Below are 20,659 nucleotides of genomic sequence, written 5' to 3'. Positions count from 1 at the left end.
TAAAAAAAAATTGTTTTTTTAAAGTACTAACACCACCTAACATTTTTTTTTTTTTACTTCTAGAAAAATTGGTTACGACATCCAAGCGCGAATATTTTTTTTATTCTTAGTATTTATATAATTAAATAATTTAAAAATATAAAAAAATTATAAAAATATTTTCCAACTATAAAAACATAAAGGGTCCACCTATAAATTACGTACGACTTTCCTTTAAAGTTCAATGAATGATAACATGACTTGTCTCATTTTGTCAAAGAAAATAAAGTACCAAAAACAACAGATTCACACGCTTTTCGGTTCGCTTTCGGCTTTCACTAAAAATAAATAAAAAGCAGCATGGTAGATTCATATTAATATACAAGCTTTCTTATAACCCTAATACGACACCATAAAGATGATGTTTCGCAGTGGAGGAGGGGAAGGAGACGTTGGGCCAGGGTGGATAAACATGATGCCAACAGCGGCGATGCTAAGTCCAACGGCGGAGATCTCGCCGAGGGGCCCGCCACCGCAACATCCGCAGTGGGGACTGCAAGAAACGAAGGAGTTTATTGGTACTCGAGCGGAGTTGGAGAAGGATTTTACAGTGACAAAGAGGAAAGAGACGTTATGGGAAATAGTGAGTGCTAAAATGAGAGAGAAAGGGTACTACCGAAGGACACCTGAACAGTGTAAGTGCAAGTGGAAAAACCTCGTCAGTCTTTACAAGGTATTGTTTTCACTTGTCTTCGAATGTAGTGAGAAATGGGTTCTAAAAAAGCTGTGTGCTTTTCACCTGCTACTCTCTCTCTCTCTTGTTTGGTAAAGAAATTAATATATATCTGATAAAACTCTTAAGCTGCATCTTTTTGGTCTAAAAGTAGAATATTATCGAGCACCCTCTACTGTATCTTCGAAATAGTTCCATTACTGTAGTCTTTTTGGTCTTTTGAGCTTTTCACCCAGTATGTGATTGATATGTTAAATTGGTGTATTCGTCCATCCTGTGCACCATGTTTTTTTTCTTAATCAACACTGTTGATGGCAATTAATCAGGGAAAGGAGACATCTGATCCTGAGAATGGCCGGCAATGCCCGTTCTTTGAGGAACTGCATGAGGTGTTCACTGAAAGAGCTAAGAACATGCAGCGACTACTTCTTGAATCCGAGGCAGGTTCCACCCAGTCAAGGAAGAAAGTGAAAAGAATCAATGGAGATCGATCCTCTGATGAATTATCAGAAGATGAGGATGAGGATGAAAGTGAGGAGGAGAAGCCAGCTAGAAACAATTCTAGGAAAAGGAAGGGTGAAAAAAATGTGGCGGCGAAGTCTCCAAGAGCAAGCAGTAGTTCTTTTGGTGGTGTTCAAGAAATGCTCAAGGAGTTCTTCCAACAGCAACAGAAGATGGAGATGCAGTGGAGGGAGTTGATGGACAAGCGTGCTCATGAGCGGCAGATGTTGGAGCAGGAATGGCGACGGTCAATGGATAAGCTCGAGAGGGAGAGATTAGTGATCGAGCAGGCCTGGAGGGAGAGAGAAGAACAGAGGAGGATAAGAGAAGCCAGCAGGGCCGAGCGAAGAGATGCCCTGCTGACAGCCCTCTTGAACAAACTCATCAGTGAAAATTAATGACATGTAAGACTGACTAACAGGTCGAGAACATTTCTCAAAGATTCATCTTTCAATTGCTTTTAATCTTATGGTTTGTTTAGGGTAGCCAAGATTACAAGTTCGGATTGTGGTTGAAGAATAGATCAATGGTAAAACTGCATGAGAGAATGGAGAATATCAGAGAGAAGAAAACAAATGTGGAAAAACTACACGAAAAGACTGTTGGAGGAACTCGTTTTGCTGAGTTGGGTATCAGCTAATGTCTCGAGAAATTCTTTGATGTGTTCGAGCGGAGAAGCTATGCATCATGTATCCATTCATGTACGCAGGCTCTCTGGAACGAAATGTTTTGAAGAACAGGTTATGCCTCCATACAATTTTCTTCTTTGGAGGAGATAGAACTGGAAATGATTGGAACATTATTTACAATGATTATATATTATTTTTTTGTTTGGCTGGGAGTTGTTTTGTTTCTTGCAACGTCGTTTTCTTGTTTTTTATTCCATAGGCAGTGTTTACACTTTACAGCCATACAGCAAGTTTTGACTTTGCCTTTGTGCGTTCACATTTTTCGGTGCTTGCATGAAAGACAAAAAAGATAAAATAAATCAATCAATCTAATTTTCACACCAAATACGAGAGACGGGCCCCATTTCATAGTCAGAACCCACTGAGGCCTAACAACATTATGAATTACAATACTAATTTAGTGTTGATTTTTTTTTTTTTTTAGAGTATATTTATGGGAATTTAGATTAAATAATTTATTTTTATATAGTTATGGATAAAAAAAAATATCTCAAACATTATGGTAATGCTTTATTTAAAAAAAAAATTAAATAATTTTTTTTTTAAAAAAAAACTAGATTATTAAATTTGTAAAGTTAATAACTTTATTTGTGAATTTAAGAAGATAATCTTGGTTACTCCTGTTTATGAAAATTATTATTGTCAGATTTTTTATTTATGTACAGGAAATGGGTTGAGTCGAATGGTATATTCTTTGGGCTAAGTTAAGCCCAATGGGATCCATATTGAACCAACTAGCGTTACAAATGGTTCCATGGTCTAGTGGGGAGACATTATCAAAACAATTAAAAAAAAAGTTAGGATTAACTATTTATATAAATAGTTAATTAGTTACTTTATTTTTTAAAAAATTATTTTACATTAACTCCGTTTTGTAGCTAAATTGATTAACGCTAAACACTGATTAAGTGAAGTTGTAGGTACTGGGGGCAACGATATTTTTTATTATATGATAGATGATAGGCTGTATACGGGTTTTTTTTTTTCTTCAAAAAAGAGTGGACATCCTAGCACAAATATGTGACATGTGGTATATCTCATGCTCATGTATTTGGGTGTTTTTTTAGTATTAGACCCATAATTTATTTTTTTAATTTATTTTTTTATGGATTTACTCAGATAATAAGTTTATTTTAAGTTTATTCCCTCATGATTTAATTTTAAATCTTAATTCAACTTGGTGTTATGTTAGAATTTTTAAATTTTAACCTAATAACAATACTTAAAAAATTATGAGACGTAGATATTAGTTTCTTACATTCCCAGATATTGGAATCCAGTAACCCGAGTTCAAATCTTGGTGGAACCTCGACCCTCTTTTTTTTGTTAGTCTTTTAAAAGTTTAAAATCTTTGTAACAATACGCTGCGTTTTAGTGGGGGACGCGTGGATTAGAAGCTAGCCTCAAGGCAGTTAATAATAAAAACAGGCGATTTGTGACTCGGAGTCACTTCCGGATCACCATCCTTACCCAAAAAACAAACAGCAAAGCAACCCCCCCCCCCCCCCCCCCCGCTCCTCCCCTCTGGCTTTTGGTCTGGGTGTTGAAAGAAATCGAATTTCCTACATGTTCCGTTCAATAAATTATCTCCAAATCACATTCGGGTTCATCTTCTAAAAAAACTCACCTCCTAAATACCAATCGAAATCCAATTTCTTACTATGATTATTATATTCTCCTCCCCCATCGCCTTTCTCACCTGTGAAAATCTTCGTGTTTTTTTCGGTCCCGGCCTCAATCCCTTCTCTCCTTACTGCGTTGCCCATCACTCCACTTCTCGCTAAATCAATTTGTGTTTTTGGAAAACTGAACATGTAAATCTGTCGTCTGCCCTTGTTCCTGTTGATCTTTTTAAGTAATTATATATTATAGAGAACTCGGTTAAAAACAAATTAATTGCTGGATCTTCAAGGATTGTGTGCGTGCATATTATTGTTCCATTGAAGTATGCCACAGGAAGCTTCTGTTGCGGTTTCGTTGAGGCGTAATTTGTCGAGAAGACGGTCGTCTAGGTCAGTTGGGGATGTGGATAGAGATGATAGAGGTTGGAATTTGCTCCATATTGGTGCTAGAAAAGGTGATCTCAAACAGGTAATATTTTTTTGGGTGGTGGGGTTATTTAATTTCTCTCTTTACTGATTTTATTGAACGAGTAACCTTTCTTTCTCGTTATGCCCTGGAGTTTGTTAAGTTGCCAGTTGATTTTATTCTTAACGGGTGCCTTTAAAGATTTACCGAATTCTTGCCTGTTTAAAGTAGAACGAAGTTTGTCAATTTATGTGCTCGGTAGATGAGAATTTCTTTATAAGACTCAAAGCAGAGTTCTTTCTTCTGAAGTTGCAACTGGGTCTTTAGTTACTGAATTCTTTTAGTGGATCGGAGATCGAAAACTGGTGGCTCAACGAGGATGATGTGTTTGGGTTCTTGAATTATTTAACCTGTGTATTTTGAACAATCAGTGCAAAGCTCCGTTCTGATTCTAGGTAGCTATTTTGGCATTGAACAACTTTAATCAGCAGGCACCCTTAACCTCTAGAGATCAGTCTGAAAGATGATTTCTCTTCTACGCCATGGCTGTCTTCTTTCCATTTGAAATTGTTCGACAAATAGAATACACACTCTCTCATCACATGCCACATTAGATCTTACTCAATCAGCTACATGCATACGCTTTTCTGTTGCTGTTGGGGCAATAATCTGGTCTGTTTTTTATGTTCCAGTGGTGAAAATTATAAATTGTATATACTTGCTACTAGAGAATGGGTTCCTTGAGAGCCAGTTTCCTTTTCCTTTACTTTAAACTTGTTTGGTTTGCACCATCATGTTTATGTATATTTCACACATGAAAGCTTCTGTGTTAAATATCAAGAGAAAGGTCCCTTTTGTACTGACGGAAGCCGTGCAAAGAATTATACTGCTGCTATGGTTTGTTGATTGAGGATGTTTTGTAACAGGTGAAACGTTTACTCGATGAAGGAATGGATGTTAACGTGCCTGCATGGGGCCCAAAATCAAAAGGCCTGACTCCTCTCCACCTTGCCGCTCAGGGGGGTCACCTTGAGATTATGGCTGAATTGCTCGAGCGTGGTGCTAATATTGATGCTAGAACCTTGGGTGCTTGTGGTTGTAAGCATTTTCCACTCATTGGAGAGAGTTTTCTCGTTTCAAGCACCCGACTCCCTCCCCAGCCCTTTTTGTTCTTCTTCTCGACTTTTTGTTGTGACTACGGTTGCTGATACGTATTTCTTTGCATTTCACAGGGACACCACTTCACAGTGCTGCCAAGGAGAGGAAGAAAGAAGCTGTCAAATTTCTCATAGAGAACGGTGCATTCTTGCCTGATGATATTAATGATAGCAGATTCAACCCACCACTCCATTACTGCCCTGGTCTTGAATGGGCATATGAGGAGATGAAGCGTCACCAGAGAGAGAACTTATCAGCAGGCGAAGCATCTTATAGCTCTGAAAGCTAATGTCCTTGACCGTGGTCGCCCTGCTGCTTTCTGTATTGCACTAAAATGTTCTGTGATTTCCAAGGGTGTTGTAATCCTGTGTTTATCTGGGAGTCTGGAATGTTCTGTTATAATATGTAAAACTTCTCGCTTGCACTGGAACTAGATTGCTTCGTTTAGTTGTGCTGTCTGTTGACAATTCGCTTTAATTTTGTTGGATGGCCATCTTCTTCTTCTTCTTGTTTTTTTTTCCGTAATGGTGAGAGATAAATTGTTCTTTAAGAAGTTAATTGCCTTGAAACGTTGAGAGCGTGCTTCAAGTGCCTGGTGATTCTACTCTTGGCGAGTGGAGAAAGACACGGCGGCTCGGGCCCTTTGTTGATGGGGGGATTGTTCACAATAAGCTTCTGCACTGGTTGGTTTTATATATATATATATATATATATATATTTGCACTCCATTAAAATAAATGTAAGATACCAGAAAACATAAGGATTTCTCTCGTGTTTAAAATGAAGTTGAGAACCCCCTCATAATGTAGCGGTGGTACATAAGTTGAAATAAATAAATAAAATTATCCGGGGAACCAAAGTACCCATTAACAAAACACCTATTAAAAGAAACTGATAGGTATTGGGAAAACACTGTAGTTCTAGACTGAAGTGATCTATTTATTGGGACACTAGAATTATGATGGTTTTGTTTATTTGTAAGAAAAAATGAAACAGTATAGTGATAATTTTGTTTATTTGTAAGAAAAAAATTTAACACTTGCACAATAAGACATTGTAGTTTCAAAGGATTTTAAGTTTTTTTTTTATGAAGTTATATTGGTCATTGTCAAATTAACACGGGATAAATAAATTGTTTTCTATATTGCTTACCAAAATGCTATTTGAAACAAAAACATTAAAGTTAGCGATGAGAGCTATTTTTGTATTTTCATAATGTTATCTTTTCATTGTTGTAATGTCAGTCAAGGGACAATTTGAGATTTGACAAAATATAAAAAATTAATAAATAATTAAAAACAAAATGAAGCAACCAAAATTTATAATTTTTTTTTAAATATAATTTATATTTGATTGAAGGGTGAAATTGAAAAGAAAAATCAATTTAATAAAAGAACCCAAAAAATCAAAAAAATAATGATCAGAATTGACATAAGAAATAAAAACAAATTTTCATTGAATGGTGAAATTGAAAAGAACAATAACTTTTATAAAAAGACCAAGAAAATTTTTTTTTATAATTTTATTTTTATTTTTTTTTAATTGGGTTATTCTAATTTTATAATATAAACTATGAGTTTGATGATATATCCTGCACTGGCTCAAACCTGAATATTAAGGTTATAAGTTTATTATGCTAACTAAGCTTGGTTGAAATTTTTTTTTTATATTAGTTTCCTACCCCATTTTATTTTTTATATTTAATGGGTTGTGAATTGAGATATATTATTTATTTTATTTTTTTAAAAAATATTTTTTTCTCATGTTATCCTAATATTTTTCTTTTAAATTCTAATTAATCTACTATCATTTCTTAATTTTTTTATGTAATTAAAATAAAATTAATTTATTCAATCAAATCAGATATATATCAAGTCACTTCCTTTTTTTTTATATAAAAAAAAACAAGTTTGAGTCACCTAAATATCATTTGTTGCTCAGAAAAATAATCTGACCCCGTGTCCAAGCGCAAACAACGAGCTAGTTAGTTTCTCAAGTAAAAAAACCAAAAAAAGCTCAGAGCACACAATGAATAAAGGGTCGGGCTTTCACGACGACACACAAAAACAACTGGGCTTAACCCATTTGGGATTCTGTCCAAACCACATGAAGGACCTTTCACCTGTCCCCCACGCCCTGTTGTCTCTGTAACAAAACCAAATTTATTTGTTAATGGGATCTTTCTGACAAAAGAAGCAAGCAATGGAAACTGAAGCGGATGTATTAGAAGAGCTACTCAATATAGAGACAGAGATTGAAGATGTTCAAGACCAGATAAAGTTATTACTAGAAAGACAAGAGAAGTTGCACGAGAGACAATCTGAATTGAAGTTTTTGTTGGAAGCATATAAAGCATCTGGAACTGGGAATTCTGCAAATGAAAATGCTTCTCGATCTTCTTCTTTGGAAGACTGGTCAGGTTCATTTGAGTGGGATTCTCAAGCTGATGATGCCAGGCTTAATATTTTTGGCATACCCTCTTATCGTCAAAATCAAAAGGAGGTTAGCTACCTATTCAAGTTTTATCCCTTTTGAGTATCTTGTTTTAGTTTCCTTTACTTGCGAAAGAGTTTGTACTGTTTGTAACTTACCCCTTTTAATGCTCTTGTTGTGTGCTATTAGTCATTTCTCAATATCACAGCACAAACTGGCTATTGCTCCTTTTCATGTTTTCTTTCTTTGGGAAAGGTGGACACGTTTTTGTTTTTATAGATGCACAGTAGGAAAGGTGAAAACTTTTTTTTCTGTTTTTATAAATTCGCTAACGGAAATTTGATCAGGGTTAGGATTTGAGAGGAGTCTAGGCGTTTTGTGTTTAATGGATTATTAATATGTTTGTTTATCACTAGCAAAATTTGCCAATGCAAAGGAATGTCTGGTTTCAGTCTCGTGATTAACTTCTTTTATGAATTTGCTAATAAAAAGCTTAAACTCAACCAGATCATAAATGCTATCATGAGCGGAAGAGATGTTCTAGTGATTATGGCTGCAGGTGGTGGTAAGAGCCTTTGTTACCAGCTGCCAGCTATTCTTCGTGATGGTGTGGCCCTCGTTATTAGTCCTTTACTCTCTTTGATCCAAGATCAGGTTCTTTCTTTTGTTCTGTTCTGTTTTTTTATTTATTCAATTGAACAATGTGCTTTCTATATGCTTTTTCTGTAACTTGAATTGGCTTCTTTGGACAACAATTGATGATTCAGGTTATGGGTTTGACTGCTTTAGGCATTCCGGCTTTCATGTTGACATCAACCACTAGCAAGGAAAATGAGAAGTTCATATACAAGGCCCTTGAAAAGGGTGAGGGTGAGCTTAAGATCTTGTATGTCACACCAGAAAAGATATCAAAGAGCAAAAGATTCATGTCAAAACTTGAAAAATGCCATAATGCGGGGCGTCTCTCCCTAATTTCAATTGATGTGAGTTTATCATTTTTTGCCCTTTGCTTTCACTTTGACTTCCATAAGACATGACCATATCAACCAGTACCCTATTGAACATCAGCTGAGGTTTGCTGAAATATTTGTCCTAAACTTAGTTTTGTTGTTACAAAAATTGGATCTAATTATTTAGTCAAAATGTTTGATTTGAAAATGTGACCTGGATCTTGAAGTTCTGGGAAAGTGCGTGTACATGAGAACACGTTTGGTGATTCACATACCTTTCCTTGCAACATGATTATAGAAGTGCCACATGCTTTGTAACCTTAGTGCTTACTGCAATGGAAGTTTTCTCAGCGCCTGGAATCAGGACCCAAGTGGTCCAAGGAATAAAGGAACTGCTTAATTGAGAAAACATTACCAAACTTTTGTTGAATCTGTCAGTATTTAACAAGATTTCTTATAAAAAATGAAAATAAGAAATCATTGTACCATCTAAGCAGACTACATAATCTTTTTTTTTTTTTTTTTTGAGAATCTGCTGAAGAAGATCATCTGTTTCTCTGAGTAGAAGTTCTTACTGCAAGCAGTTTGATTTAGAACTAAATGCCAGTCATATGGAAAGAAATTGGTAAAAACTAAGTTGCTCTCCTTAGACATTTGTCAGTATTCTCTGCAGTTGAATTAATTTGCCAGCTGTAGCAGACTGCTTTTTGAAAATTTATTTCTGAAAAGCTCCAGAAAGTAACCAGATTTGTATACAGATGTGTTGTACCCACTGTTCATGGAATTAATGTCTGATTGCTTTTACATAACCGAAGTGTTTTTCATAAGACTAATAATTCGTGCAGTAAATGTCTAGGCATCCATATGGAAAATTCTGCAAGCATTTGTCTTTGATTATTTAAAATACTTTGCAGGAGGCGCATTGCTGCAGTCAGTGGGGTCATGACTTTCGCCCCGACTACAAGAGCCTCAGTATCCTCAAGACTCAGTTTTCCAATGTTCCCGTGGTGGCTTTGACTGTATGTTTTCATTATCCTTACTAATAAGACAAGAAATTTGGAATGTGTTATTATAGTTTACAATATAAAAGTAATCACTGTTACTTTGGTATCTGGTTTGCAGGCAACTGCCACGCAGAAAGTTCAGTATGATGTAATGGAGATGCTGCGCATTCCAAAATGTGTTAAATTTGTCAGTACGGTCAATAGGCCAAACCTTTTCTACACGGTATAGTTGATGCTTAACTTCATTTATACTCTTAATGGCTTAAGAATGGGAGCAACAATAACAACTCTGTACTTTTTAGGTACGAAGCAAGTCATCTGTTGGTAAGGTGGTTGTTGATGAAATTGCTGAATTCATTCAAGAATCTTATTCAAACAGTGAATCTGGGATAGTGTACTGCTTCTCGAGAAAAGAATGTGAACAGGTCTGCTTTTTGTATTCAGTGCTCCTTGTTTTGGTGGTGTAAATATTGCTTGGGAGTTATTCCGTGGGTAGTGGTGTTGGAATGATCTATGCTGCTAATTTAACTGTGTTTGTTGTGTTACTATTATTATATCAATTGTTACACAACGCTGAAAGAAATGTATTGCCAGATAACTACGTAAAAACAGAGAAACTATTGGAGCCTTTGCTCAACTGAAACTTTTGATGTAAATCATGTGATTGTTAGCAACCTATCTTCTGCATGCTTTTAAAGTTTTTCATCACTTGAATTAAATGCATGAGGACTTTAGCGTTGAAATTTCTTTTTTATTTTCATATTGTCTCTCTTCTATTCATAGGCACTGATCCCTTCTATTATTCAGCTGTACTTTTTATCAGAACATGGTAAAGCCCTCTGTTTGCATTAGATTGATATTATTAATGTAAAGCATAGTGAAAAAAATTATAATACTAATGGTAAATAACATACTAGCATCTTTTCCCTAGAATTGCTATAACAATTTATCCTTTTCTCATTCTGTCAAGAGCTGTAGGTTGCGGCAGAGTTACGTGAGAGAGGAATTGCAGCTGATTATTACCATGCAGATATGGATGTAAACGCTCGTGAGAAAGTTCATATGGGGTAAAGTCATTATTCTGATGTTAGTAGTCACTGGTATTGTGTGAAATGGCACTAGCGTGTTTCCTTTCACTATGCATTAATTTTTGTGAAGAAGAATTTTTACTTTTCTGGGTTTCATAACTTATACTTGCTTCTACTTTCTTCTTTTTTTGTTTCTTAAGTTTTTTCATGTGGAAGAGATATTTTATGAAGAAATAGACAATTAATACAAAATGTGAGGATGAAACATGCTCCAAGGTGAAGGCAAAAAAATTCTAATGCAGTAGTTTCCGGTCCTGCTAGTTTTAACTGAAGAAGTCTCTTGGAGACTCTAGATACAGAATACTATATCAGTCTAGACTTATTATAAAAATAACGGCATATCTTCTTGCTATTTTTCCCTTAAATAATTTTTTTTTTTAAATTATCAGGGCATTTCTTCCCAACAAAAGTAACCAGATTACTGTAGACTTCGTGCATCTTCCCTAGGTCTTACTGTCTGTTCTCTATTTTCATTTTATTGAGTGGTTATGTGGTTTCATGTCACAGGTGGAGCAAAAACAAGCTGCAAGTCATTGTTGGTACAGTATGTGTCATTGCAGTTATCATTCTTTTATTGGTACAATACCTGCACTTTCTTTTAAATTTTGTTAATTTGCTTGTGTATTAGGTGGCATTTGGAATGGGAATCAACAAACCAGATGGTGGTTATTATTATATTAGAACAAATTTACCTGTTTTGTCTTTGTGTTCTGATGTCTAGTTTTGCAACTCTAGGTAGAGATATACTTACACATTACATTTAATACACAATACCTACTTGTAGTTAGGTTTGTCATCCATCACAGCCTGAGTAAATCAATGGAAACATATTACCAGGTTTGTTCTCTTACCTGGTAAGCCAGTCTTTTTTCCCCCAGAGTGCTCTTTTATAACCTCTGTTACTGCAGGAAAGTGGTCGAGCTGGACGAGATGGGCTGCCTTCTGAATGTGTACTCTTTTATAGGCCTGCTGATGTTCCCAGGCAGGTAATTTTTGTTTCATTTCCCCTCTTACAATGCTAATTTCTATAGCATTTCAACATGCAATAAAGCAAAAGTGAAATCTGTTACTTTCTGAGCAGAGTTCGATGGTTTTCTATGAGAATTCTGGATTGCAGAATTTATATGACATAGTAAGATACTGTCAGGTACGTCGTTGCTATTATTTTTTTGGTTGATTGAGGAAGAAATTTTATTTTGAAAGTAATGGTGTTCACATAATTGGAGGGCATTCTCTTGGATGAAAGAGGCTAATTAAAGTGAAAATATAAAAGTGCTCACCAACTCCCTAAATTGAGAAACGCTTCTAAAAGCATCCAAAGTAGAAACCCTCAAAGCAGTAAAAGGTATCATTATCACTCTAGCTGATGGAGAACAAATCGGTGATAAACTGATTCTTGAAAGTTTTATAGCATTCCACTCCAGCCAAACACAAGTCTTGATTGGCTACCTTCATAACACATTTTCACAGAAGTTTTTAGTTTTTCCTTCCCAAACCTGTGAATTAAATGAGCAATAAATCCTCCTTAACTGTTGAGGCAACCTATGCCTCACTAGAAACACTGAAATGAATATTCTGCATGCTCCTAGCAAGAGAACAATGTGAAAAAAGCTGCATGTGCTTCCACTACTAATAGACCACGTTAACTTGCACAAGGAGGTCTAGATAGATGGTAACTAGACATTAGGCATGTGCCTTGACACTCACATAATTGAGTGCGTACATCTAATATGCGTTGACATTCCCAAGATATTTTGAATTTGTCGTTATACATAGAATTTGCTATTGGAATGTGCTTCACATCTGAACTTGTATTGGCATTTTTAATTTTTTGCAGTCTAAAAGACAATGTCGTCGAAATGCCTTTTTCCGACATTTTGCTGAGCCATTACAAGACTGCAATGGTAGTAATTGTTGCTGTTTGTGACTAATATCTTCATGTTCTGCTCTTGATATTTTTTGGTGACTTTGATTCTTCAACTTTGTGCTTTTCAGGGATGTGTGATAATTGTGCTTTTCTTAGTGAAGTTATGGAAGTTGATGTATCTCGTAAGTTTCTTTGATTATTGTTCAATTGAATTTTGTTGTTTGATAAAATTGTTCAACTGAATTTTATCTAGTAGTTATTTTCTAACACTTTCCTTAGATAGTTTCTAATATGGTTCCTTCTTGTGTTGTTTCTGTCCTTTATATTACATTTTAACTTACATGACATTATATGCTGTGCCTGAGATGATTTTACTTGGCACTGAAGGACTGAACTCATACAGCTCCAATTCAATGCATTACCAGGTTATTGAAATCTAATATTTAACCTCTTGAGGCCAATGGCGATGTGCTTAACTTGAACTGTAGTTACATGCAAACATGAACATACACCTATACAAGTCAATTTCTCCATTTTTAATGTTTACCATGTTGTTGGAATCTCTTTATGGTCTTTGAATCCAATCCTAATGAGGTTAGAATGGAGAAGAAAGAAGTTAGCGGGACCTTCTGGAGTTAATTTACTATGAGTTGATGGGAAGAGTTTACTGCTAAACATTTTCAAGAAGGATCAAGGTAGGTTTTATTTTGGCCTTGTATTTATATGGGGGCAAAAAATTCTTGAGGTGTTTTGAGATGAAGTATTGATTGGCAGAAAGTGAAACTCTTAAGGTATTTTGGAGTTGCACTTGCTCTTAAATAAACAAAAGTGCAGCTAATGCCTCTAACACCTGAAGAGTTGCACTTTTTGGAGTTGCTCTTCTCTTAAATAAACAAAAGCTCAGCTATTGCCTGTTATATGTTTTGGCATCATGGATGACACTGGAATCTGGAGTTAATGGAGTTGTTGAAGATCAGAAGTAACAGGCAGTTGGTGCTCCCTGTGGTTTTTTTGTTTGTATGGATGCATATTAATAAGCTAAGGTAAGGATGCATTGTAGGAAGTTGCCAGTTAAAATGCCTTTGAGGTAAGGACCTTTCTTGATGCATCAGTAGTAGGTTAATGGTTATGTTCGTCTAGTGTACTATTTAGAAGTCTTGCTTTTTACTGCAGTAGCTTACGTGAGTGCTGGGTGCTCACTGTTATATTTAACGTGAGAGGATTGGATTTAGAGGGATAGGTCATATTGGTTGGTTTACCTGTTCCAGGTTAGGGTTTCTAGAGATGCAAGGGGAAACGGTAAGAGAATGTTTGGAAAGAGCTATACACCAGAGATAATTCCAAATAGGTTTCCTCATCTTCATGGTACTAACACAGATAACATGGAAATCAGTTATTGACCTGAAGACTTGGCTGAAACACCATATTTCAAAACCTTTGAAACGAAAAAACAGCAAAGAGGGTAGTTGAGATTCTGGTTTGAAATTAGTTGAGTTTCGCCCATTTTCTCCAATTAGTTAGGAGTATCATAAGATTTAGGCAGCAGTTTTTATCATCAATGGTTATTCAATATGATCAGGTAATTGTGTCAGAGTTCATCAGTAAAAGGGTACGAATATGGCCTCTTATTGTCAGAATATGGATATCTTGTTTTGCCATTCATTTTGTTTAGCTTTCATCATTGAATATAACATATTCAACAAAGCAAATAACTTTTTTTTTGGTAACCAAATGTACCAAATAACTACTTTATTGACTGTGACTCCTTCTGCACAGGTCATGCGAAAGTTATGGTTTCATTGCTGCAAGATACGCAGGAGAAAGATCAGAGGCTGACAATGTTGCAATTAGTGGACAAAATGAAAAATAAGAAGGAACTAGGTTTGTCCCATGGAATTTATTTTCAGTAAAAATGATTTCAACAAACTTAAAATTATCATTATTTTACCAGCAGAATATTTTCAGAGAGCGTTTCACTGATTTGTGTTTATCTCACACTAATAATTAAGTCATTAATTTACAGTAGTGAGAATGCCCTGATCCAAAAGTTGAAATCTTATGAAAAATAAGTAATGCTGAAAGTCTTTGGAATTTCTTCCTTGTTAACATGACATGAGACTTCATCATCAGGCTTGATGCCCTGCCATATTGAATTCTCTACACGTTTCTGTATCCACAAGCGCACATAAGTTTGTACTTGCTCACATTATGATGGTTTGAGTGCGATGGATATGATAAATATGCTGGAATTCAGTTAAGTCTAATCATTGAACATGCTTAAATTGAGCAAATCCTCGTCCCTAGTCCAAGTTTATCTGCCTACAAAGTAATGCTAACGTCAATTTTGTATGTACTTTATTAAGCTCTTATGACAATAGACATGTGTTGCATGCACCTTATGTGACTGCTTTTCTGGTACCTGATGGGTGGCAATGTGTGTATAGGGGCAGGTGGACAATCTGTAAACTAGCATGTAGTTGTGGCAGAAATGTCCAGGCATAAAATTATCGACAATAAACTCTCAAAAACTTTCCTTGAAACAATCACTCGAGGCAAATTAACAGATCCGCCAACAAAATGAATCTTTTAGTTTTAAAATTTTGTTGTTGGAATCTGGACATGTATCAATATCTTGAATATTTTTTGGGGCTTTTGTTTCATATAAATTCCCCTTTATTTTATAACATGCCCTAAACAGTGTGTATGACAAAGATACAGCATCGTTGTAGAACCACCAGCTCGTTGATATCACTCGGCATCCCTTATCTACATCTTTATGTACCTTCCAAGAACCTTGATTACTGTATGTTGTTTGAAGGGGGCATCAAGTGGTATTGTTTGAAATTTTAGGTTTGGTTTGCAGAAATAAAAAAAGTCCAGGAAGGAAAAGTAAAAATGATTTAAATCAAATCAGAGAAAAATGATTTAAATCAAGTCAGAGCCTGATTCTACATAAACAACAAGAAGTCGGATTTTACAAAATCAAAGCCTGATGTATTTACCTCTTGTTACAGCTTGAAAGTGAAAAATCACTTAATGGAGAAATAAGATGCAACTGTTGTAGTGATGTATGATGCCCAGGCATTAAATGCAATTAGAATCTACCTTTCTTATTTGGTTGGATAATTATTGCAATTGTTTCTTACCTGTTATAGTCATCTGACACTGCTCTAACTTTTATGTTTATTCTTCAAGTGCATTTGAAATCTGATAAACATAATGCGCTTGCATAAATTTATTTTGATTTCTGTATGAATTAATCCCCAGGTTCTGGCATAAAGAAGGAGGAAATGGAACAGCTTGTCACACAGCTTATACTTGACTTTGTTTTTGTAAGTACCTGTATGCTTTAACTTTGAGTACGTAAAGCAAGCTGGTGCATAATAATATTATTTGAATTGGTTGCTGAGTCACTTGTGACACTGAAAATACGTGCAATGTCTAGATTGTTAAGTGAAAAGTAAATATGCTGAATAAAAAAAAAGAGGCAAGAAAGAAACATCATTTGTTTCATATCTTAGATTGTTGTTGAAGTTTATGTCGAGCACAAATATCACTGGCATGATTTGGTGTTTTCATGTCTACTCTTTTTGCAATGTTATAAGAACCTTAAAACGCTTTGCCAATTTGTGTCTTTGTCTTTGTTTATGTAGAAAGAAGAATTTCAACATACAGCCTATTCTACAAATGCTTATGTGACAATAGGTCCATTGGCAAATCAGGTGCTGCAAGGTACGGTTCTAAATCAGATACTTAATTATATAATCTGGCCTGCATATTTCTGGAGATTAGTTCTATTATGTCATTTCATGTTCAATACAAGTGTTGAGAAATTTTGGAATTCCATGTAGGCTTGTACAGTCTCCCTCAGCAGTAAGGCTGTGAGTATGTAATTGACGTAATGTTTGATACCTGTCATTTTGGATACAGGCAAGAAGATAGTTAAGCTTGAGATCTCTAGCAAACAGAAGAATAAGGGTGACAACATGAAATCAGCAAAGCACAGCCTTGCATTTTCAGGTTTGGAGTTGAAACTTGATGAGTTGCGGGAGAAGCTCTCTTCAGGTCATGGTGGAATATTCCCCCATTCTGTCTTGTCTAGCCAGCAGATGAGCATGATAAGTTCCCAGAAACCAAGTTCAGCACAAGAGGCAAGTCCCTACCATGTTGTTATGTTACTATTGAGTATTTACCCTTGGCATGGAGCTGGTTGGAATATCATTCCAGTTTGTCATTCCTCGTAGTGCTTCAGCTGCAGTGCTACATTGATTACAAAACTTTAATTATATATTGGAAAAAACTGATCTTGTTTGTTTACGAGAGCTAGCACTCTCTAATTGGATGATGTTGACTTCTGGCCAGCTGTAATTCTTGATGCTCCTGCTCAATACATTCATGCAACAGGCTCATGTGCAAAGAGCCTCCAACACCCCTGTATGTAAAAAGCACTGTAATCATTGCCAGCTGTATGATCCAACCAATCATGAACTATCCATTTTAGGCAGCCTTAAAGGAACTTCAGGCAATATCTATAACAGATCTTGTGCCTGCGATGGCTTGTCATTCTCAGAATAGTCCAAAAGAATTGCAACTTTCTAACTGATCAATGCTTGCCACAACATTTCAATTGCAGTACAGCCCAAGCTAGCCTCATCAACCTGTTAAGTTTATTGTATCTGTTCTTGTTTGCAGTTGGAGAAGATAATTGGAAAGCTGAAGACAGAAAAGTATGGGAGTAAAATTCTAGATGAGATCAAGAAGTACACCGGCTCTGAGCCGCCTGATAATGGCATGTTGAATGACGAAGAAGGAAGCGGGAATAGAGCTAGCAAGAGGTTAAAGACGAGAAAGGGTGTTGTTGTTATCGAGAGCAGTGATGAGGAATTATAAAGGTTCTTCTGATGCTTCTTAAATTACTCCTTACTTTCACCATGAGCCCTTCAGAAAGACCACCCTAACCATGATGCAGACTTGGTTGTGTTCATGGTTTGTTTCAATATTTTGTTTGGTCGATGAAGTAGCCTAGGGATTTTTCTCTACCCTTATGACGATGCTTAGTGGCCAGGGAAAAAGAGATGGGGTTGCAGAAAATTTCTTATTCATACACAATTTTGAATCTGTCCAAATTTTTAGGAGAACTAGATATTGCTTACACTTCTCTCTAGCAGTCCTAACACTTTGATTTAGTTAGTGGTAAGGAACGGCTAATTACAAGTGTGTGATCACCACTGGGATGGTGATTTTATTTAGATACTGATGAACAATTAAAAGTATCCAGTAAAAGCTAGGGCAGGTACTGTGTCTATTGTAATTTTTTTTTCTTGAAGATCTGGAGTTCCAAGAAATCCATTGCATTTTTGTAATTTATTTCGTGATAAGTCATCATTCGTCCCATTATTTTGGATACACAGATGGAACATGTAGGTCTCTAGAAAAATTGATTCATTTCTTTGCACTCTTGTTTTCTTGTTTAAAGGATATTTTTCCTGTTTTCTTTATTTTTATCATCTTTGTACATTATATAATTGTTAGCTACCTACTCATAACATGTAATATTTTGTTGATATATATTTTGGTTCCTAAAATTTTTCAAAATTTTAATCTTGATTCTTATATTTTATTTTATTTTGCAAATAAGTTCTTAATTGAAGTTTTTTATTCTCATATTTTACAATAAATGTAATTTAGTTCTTAAAACTTGTTTTCAATTAAGATATTAATCTTGGTTAAAATTGTGACAATAGATGTGATATTCTTGGAAACCAAAGTTTTACTTTTTCAATGTGTATATCTATTTAAATTCATTTAGTTTTTACTTTGTCCATCAATCTGTTTAAATTATAGAAAACAATTATTGAAAAATAATATATTTATGATGAAATGAGAAAACATCTAAGTAAAAACGATTTCATTGATTTGAAAGAATTAAAGTTGCGGGAATCAAATTTGAAGCATAAACAAACATGCATTTTTTTTTGTATCTTAATATCAGGGGCTAAGTTGCATAGCCAGAGCAAAAGTTCATGTTAATTTTCTTTTCAGGTCACTTAACTTTTTTTAAATTTTTTTGATCCATTCACATTATTTTTATTTGGCGTTTAATTTAGTAATTTATTTTGGTTGTTGGAATATGGGGTTCTCGTAATATCAACAAAAGATTTCGATGTGGAGTTAATGTGTTCAGCTTGTCGAAATAAAATAAAAAAATAAAATTTTGATGTGAAGTTAATGTGTTCAGCTTGTCGAAATAAATTTAAAAAATAAAATTTTTGTTGATGTAAAATAATTAAGTATTATGGTTCAAAATTGAACATGTAATTTTCTTTGGTGGTTGAGCACCATCATTTTTTTATTTATTTATTTTTTATTTATTTGGGTGTCCGGGCCAGCTTGTGCGCATCACGACTAATCCCACGGTTCACTGAACATCCTGCAAATCCAGTGAGCATGTAAGTGAACACCACCATTCTTGGTGGTGTTGGAAGTGGTGCACGAGGGCTTTTTAGCTAGGAAACCCATGTCAACTAAGGAGTGGCGGTGAGGCTCTAATAATGTTTTCTCCTTTCTTTTTTTCACTCTTGTCTTCTTGGATTTTGTGTTATTCTGTTTAAAATTAAAATATGTCTTGTCATTTTGTTTTTACATTAATTTTTATTTTTATTTTTTTGTTGTTATTTTTTTATTTTGAGTATATTTTTTTTAATTTATCCTTTAATATTAGAATAGTTAGGAATTGAATTTCATAATTTTTTTATGCGGTTATTGGGTCTCATGATCTAGGTCACAAAGTTTGAAAGGTTAATCCGGACTAACAATAATTTTTTATATATAATTTTTTAACATTATTTTTTTTTCAATTGAGTTTGTTGGAAATTGTTTTTTGTGATTTTCTTTGCTTTTCTTTTCCTTTTTTTTTTTTCAAAGTTCTTATGATTTTTAATTTTATCCTTTAGATTAAGTTTTTAGTTTTTGTTATTTCAATAATAATAATAATAATAATAGTGATAATGATAATGATACTAATAATATTACTAATAATAATACTAATAATGGTAATAATGTTAGTAATACTAGTAGTAATAATAGTTTATTATAATAATAATAATAATAATGAGATGATGGTGATATTGTTAATAATAATAATAATAATAATAATAATAGTAATAGTGATGATGAAACCAATAATAACACTAATAATACTATTAACAATGATAATAATTGTAGTCATGATAATATTTTTTTTTCATGACTAATTGTTGCAATAATATTAATAATGTGATAATAATAATAATAATAATAATTATGATAATTATGATAATAGTGGTAATACAGTTACTAATAGTAATAATAGTTATAGCAGTAATGATGATAACAATAATAGTAACTAATGATAATATTAGTTGAATAATAATAACAACGAAAATAATAGTAATTATAGTATTAATAATAATATTTTATTAAGAAAATAATGGTGACGATGATAATAATAATTGTGGTAATAATAAAATAATGATAATAGTAATGGTAATAGTTTATTAAGGTGGTTGTAATATCAAAAAATATAGTAATGATATGAATAATAGTGGTAATAAAATCAATAATAATTAAAATAACAACAACAACAACAACAACAACAACAACAACAATATTAATGTTATTGATAGTAATGATAATAGTTATAATAATAATAATAATAATTGTGGTGGTAGTGATGATAGCAGTGATAAAAATATTAATTATAATTATAATTATAATAATATTTATAGTAGTAATGATAATATTTATAATAATGAATAATAATAATGCTAGTGAGGCTAATAACAACAACATCAGTAATGATAATGTTAACAGTAATAAAAACAACAATGATAATAATAATAATAATAATTGTAATCACGATAATAATAACACCTTACTTTTATTTTGCTATTCTATATGGTTAGTGTGGCTTCCGAGTTTACTAGAGTAATCCAGGTTGCCTTAATTTACGTGTTTGGTGAGTTACCTTTGTTTTTCTAATTAAACGTGACTTTTTTCCCCGTCAATTTCTTTCTCATACATAAAAAAAAAATAATTTCAGAGAAAAGCCATATTATTAAATTTTATAAAATCTATCGACATGTTCACAAGTTTGACAAGTTTAATATCTATTTTTTTTTCAATATTTTGGTATTGGATTGATGTTTAATTTAATGATCATTTATTTTTTTATCATATAATTAAATAAAA

At 33.9% G+C, this 20,659-nt stretch overlaps 3 protein-coding genes across 4 annotated transcripts; all 3 read left to right on the top strand.

Moving 5' to 3' along the window:
- Positions 1 to 313: 313 nt before the first annotated feature.
- Positions 314 to 2,055, top strand: LOC118028708 (trihelix transcription factor GT-3b). The gene is made up of 3 exons (XM_035032406.2): positions 314 to 712; positions 1,039 to 1,617; positions 1,695 to 2,055. The coding sequence occupies exons 1-2, from the start codon at positions 398 to 400 to the stop codon at positions 1,609 to 1,611; spliced, it is 888 nt and encodes a 295-aa protein (XP_034888297.1). The 5' UTR covers positions 314 to 397; the 3' UTR covers positions 1,612 to 1,617; positions 1,695 to 2,055.
- A 1,350-nt stretch (positions 2,056 to 3,405) lies between these two features.
- On the top strand, positions 3,406 to 5,596 carry LOC118028709 (phytochrome-interacting ankyrin-repeat protein 2). The gene is made up of 3 exons (XM_035032407.2): positions 3,406 to 3,993; positions 4,857 to 5,028; positions 5,163 to 5,596. The coding sequence occupies exons 1-3, from the start codon at positions 3,850 to 3,852 to the stop codon at positions 5,375 to 5,377; spliced, it is 531 nt and encodes a 176-aa protein (XP_034888298.1). The 5' UTR covers positions 3,406 to 3,849; the 3' UTR covers positions 5,378 to 5,596.
- Positions 5,597 to 7,153: 1,557 nt separating this feature from the next.
- On the top strand, positions 7,154 to 17,875 carry LOC118028710 (ATP-dependent DNA helicase Q-like 2). Of its 2 annotated transcripts, XM_035032408.2 has the most exons (19): positions 7,165 to 7,590; positions 8,029 to 8,175; positions 8,289 to 8,504; positions 9,386 to 9,490; positions 9,594 to 9,698; positions 9,778 to 9,900; positions 10,454 to 10,542; positions 11,071 to 11,107; positions 11,192 to 11,225; positions 11,348 to 11,400; positions 11,472 to 11,549; positions 11,645 to 11,710; positions 12,401 to 12,467; positions 12,559 to 12,612; positions 14,207 to 14,311; positions 15,698 to 15,762; positions 16,084 to 16,162; positions 16,361 to 16,581; positions 17,123 to 17,875. In XM_035032408.2, exons 1-19 carry the CDS (start codon positions 7,291 to 7,293, stop codon positions 17,318 to 17,320), a joined length of 2,142 nt encoding a protein of 713 aa, XP_034888299.1. In that variant the 5' UTR covers positions 7,165 to 7,290; the 3' UTR covers positions 17,321 to 17,875. The 2 variants fall into 2 exon arrangements, with proteins under 2 accessions (XP_073264291.1, XP_034888299.1); XM_073408190.1 differs by lacking the exons at positions 16,084 to 16,162; positions 16,361 to 16,581; positions 17,123 to 17,875 and having other exon boundaries at positions 7,154 to 7,590; positions 14,875 to 15,762.
- Positions 17,876 to 20,659: the final 2,784 nt, after the last annotated feature.

The sequence above is a fragment of the Populus alba genome, chromosome 3, assembly GCF_005239225.2.
Source record: "Populus alba chromosome 3, ASM523922v2, whole genome shotgun sequence".
Classification (NCBI taxonomy): Eukaryota; Viridiplantae; Streptophyta; class Magnoliopsida; order Malpighiales; family Salicaceae; genus Populus; species Populus alba.
Note: the sequence above shows the minus strand (reverse complement) of the source record. Positions and strands in the feature narration are given on the sequence as shown.

Excerpts from the sequence above, each read along its gene's own strand:
- LOC118028708 (XM_035032406.2), top strand. The coding sequence starts at position 398 with ATGATGTTTCGCAGTGGAGGAGGGGAAGGAGACGTTGGGCCAGGGTGG. Across the intron at positions 713-1,038 it reads ACCTCGTCAGTCTTTACAAG|GGAAAGGAGACATCTGATCC; the intron begins GTATTGTTTTCA and ends GCAATTAATCAG.
- LOC118028709 (XM_035032407.2), top strand. The coding sequence starts at position 3,850 with ATGCCACAGGAAGCTTCTGTTGCGGTTTCGTTGAGGCGTAATTTGTCG. Across the intron at positions 3,994-4,856 it reads GAAAAGGTGATCTCAAACAG|GTGAAACGTTTACTCGATGA; the intron begins GTAATATTTTTT and ends GTTTTGTAACAG. Across the intron at positions 5,029-5,162 it reads AACCTTGGGTGCTTGTGGTT|GGACACCACTTCACAGTGCT; the intron begins GTAAGCATTTTC and ends TGCATTTCACAG.
- LOC118028710 (XM_035032408.2), top strand. The coding sequence starts at position 7,291 with ATGGAAACTGAAGCGGATGTATTAGAAGAGCTACTCAATATAGAGACA. Across the intron at positions 9,491-9,593 it reads TTCCCGTGGTGGCTTTGACT|GCAACTGCCACGCAGAAAGT; the intron begins GTATGTTTTCAT and ends TCTGGTTTGCAG. Across the intron at positions 16,582-17,122 it reads AACCAAGTTCAGCACAAGAG|TTGGAGAAGATAATTGGAAA; the intron begins GCAAGTCCCTAC and ends TCTTGTTTGCAG.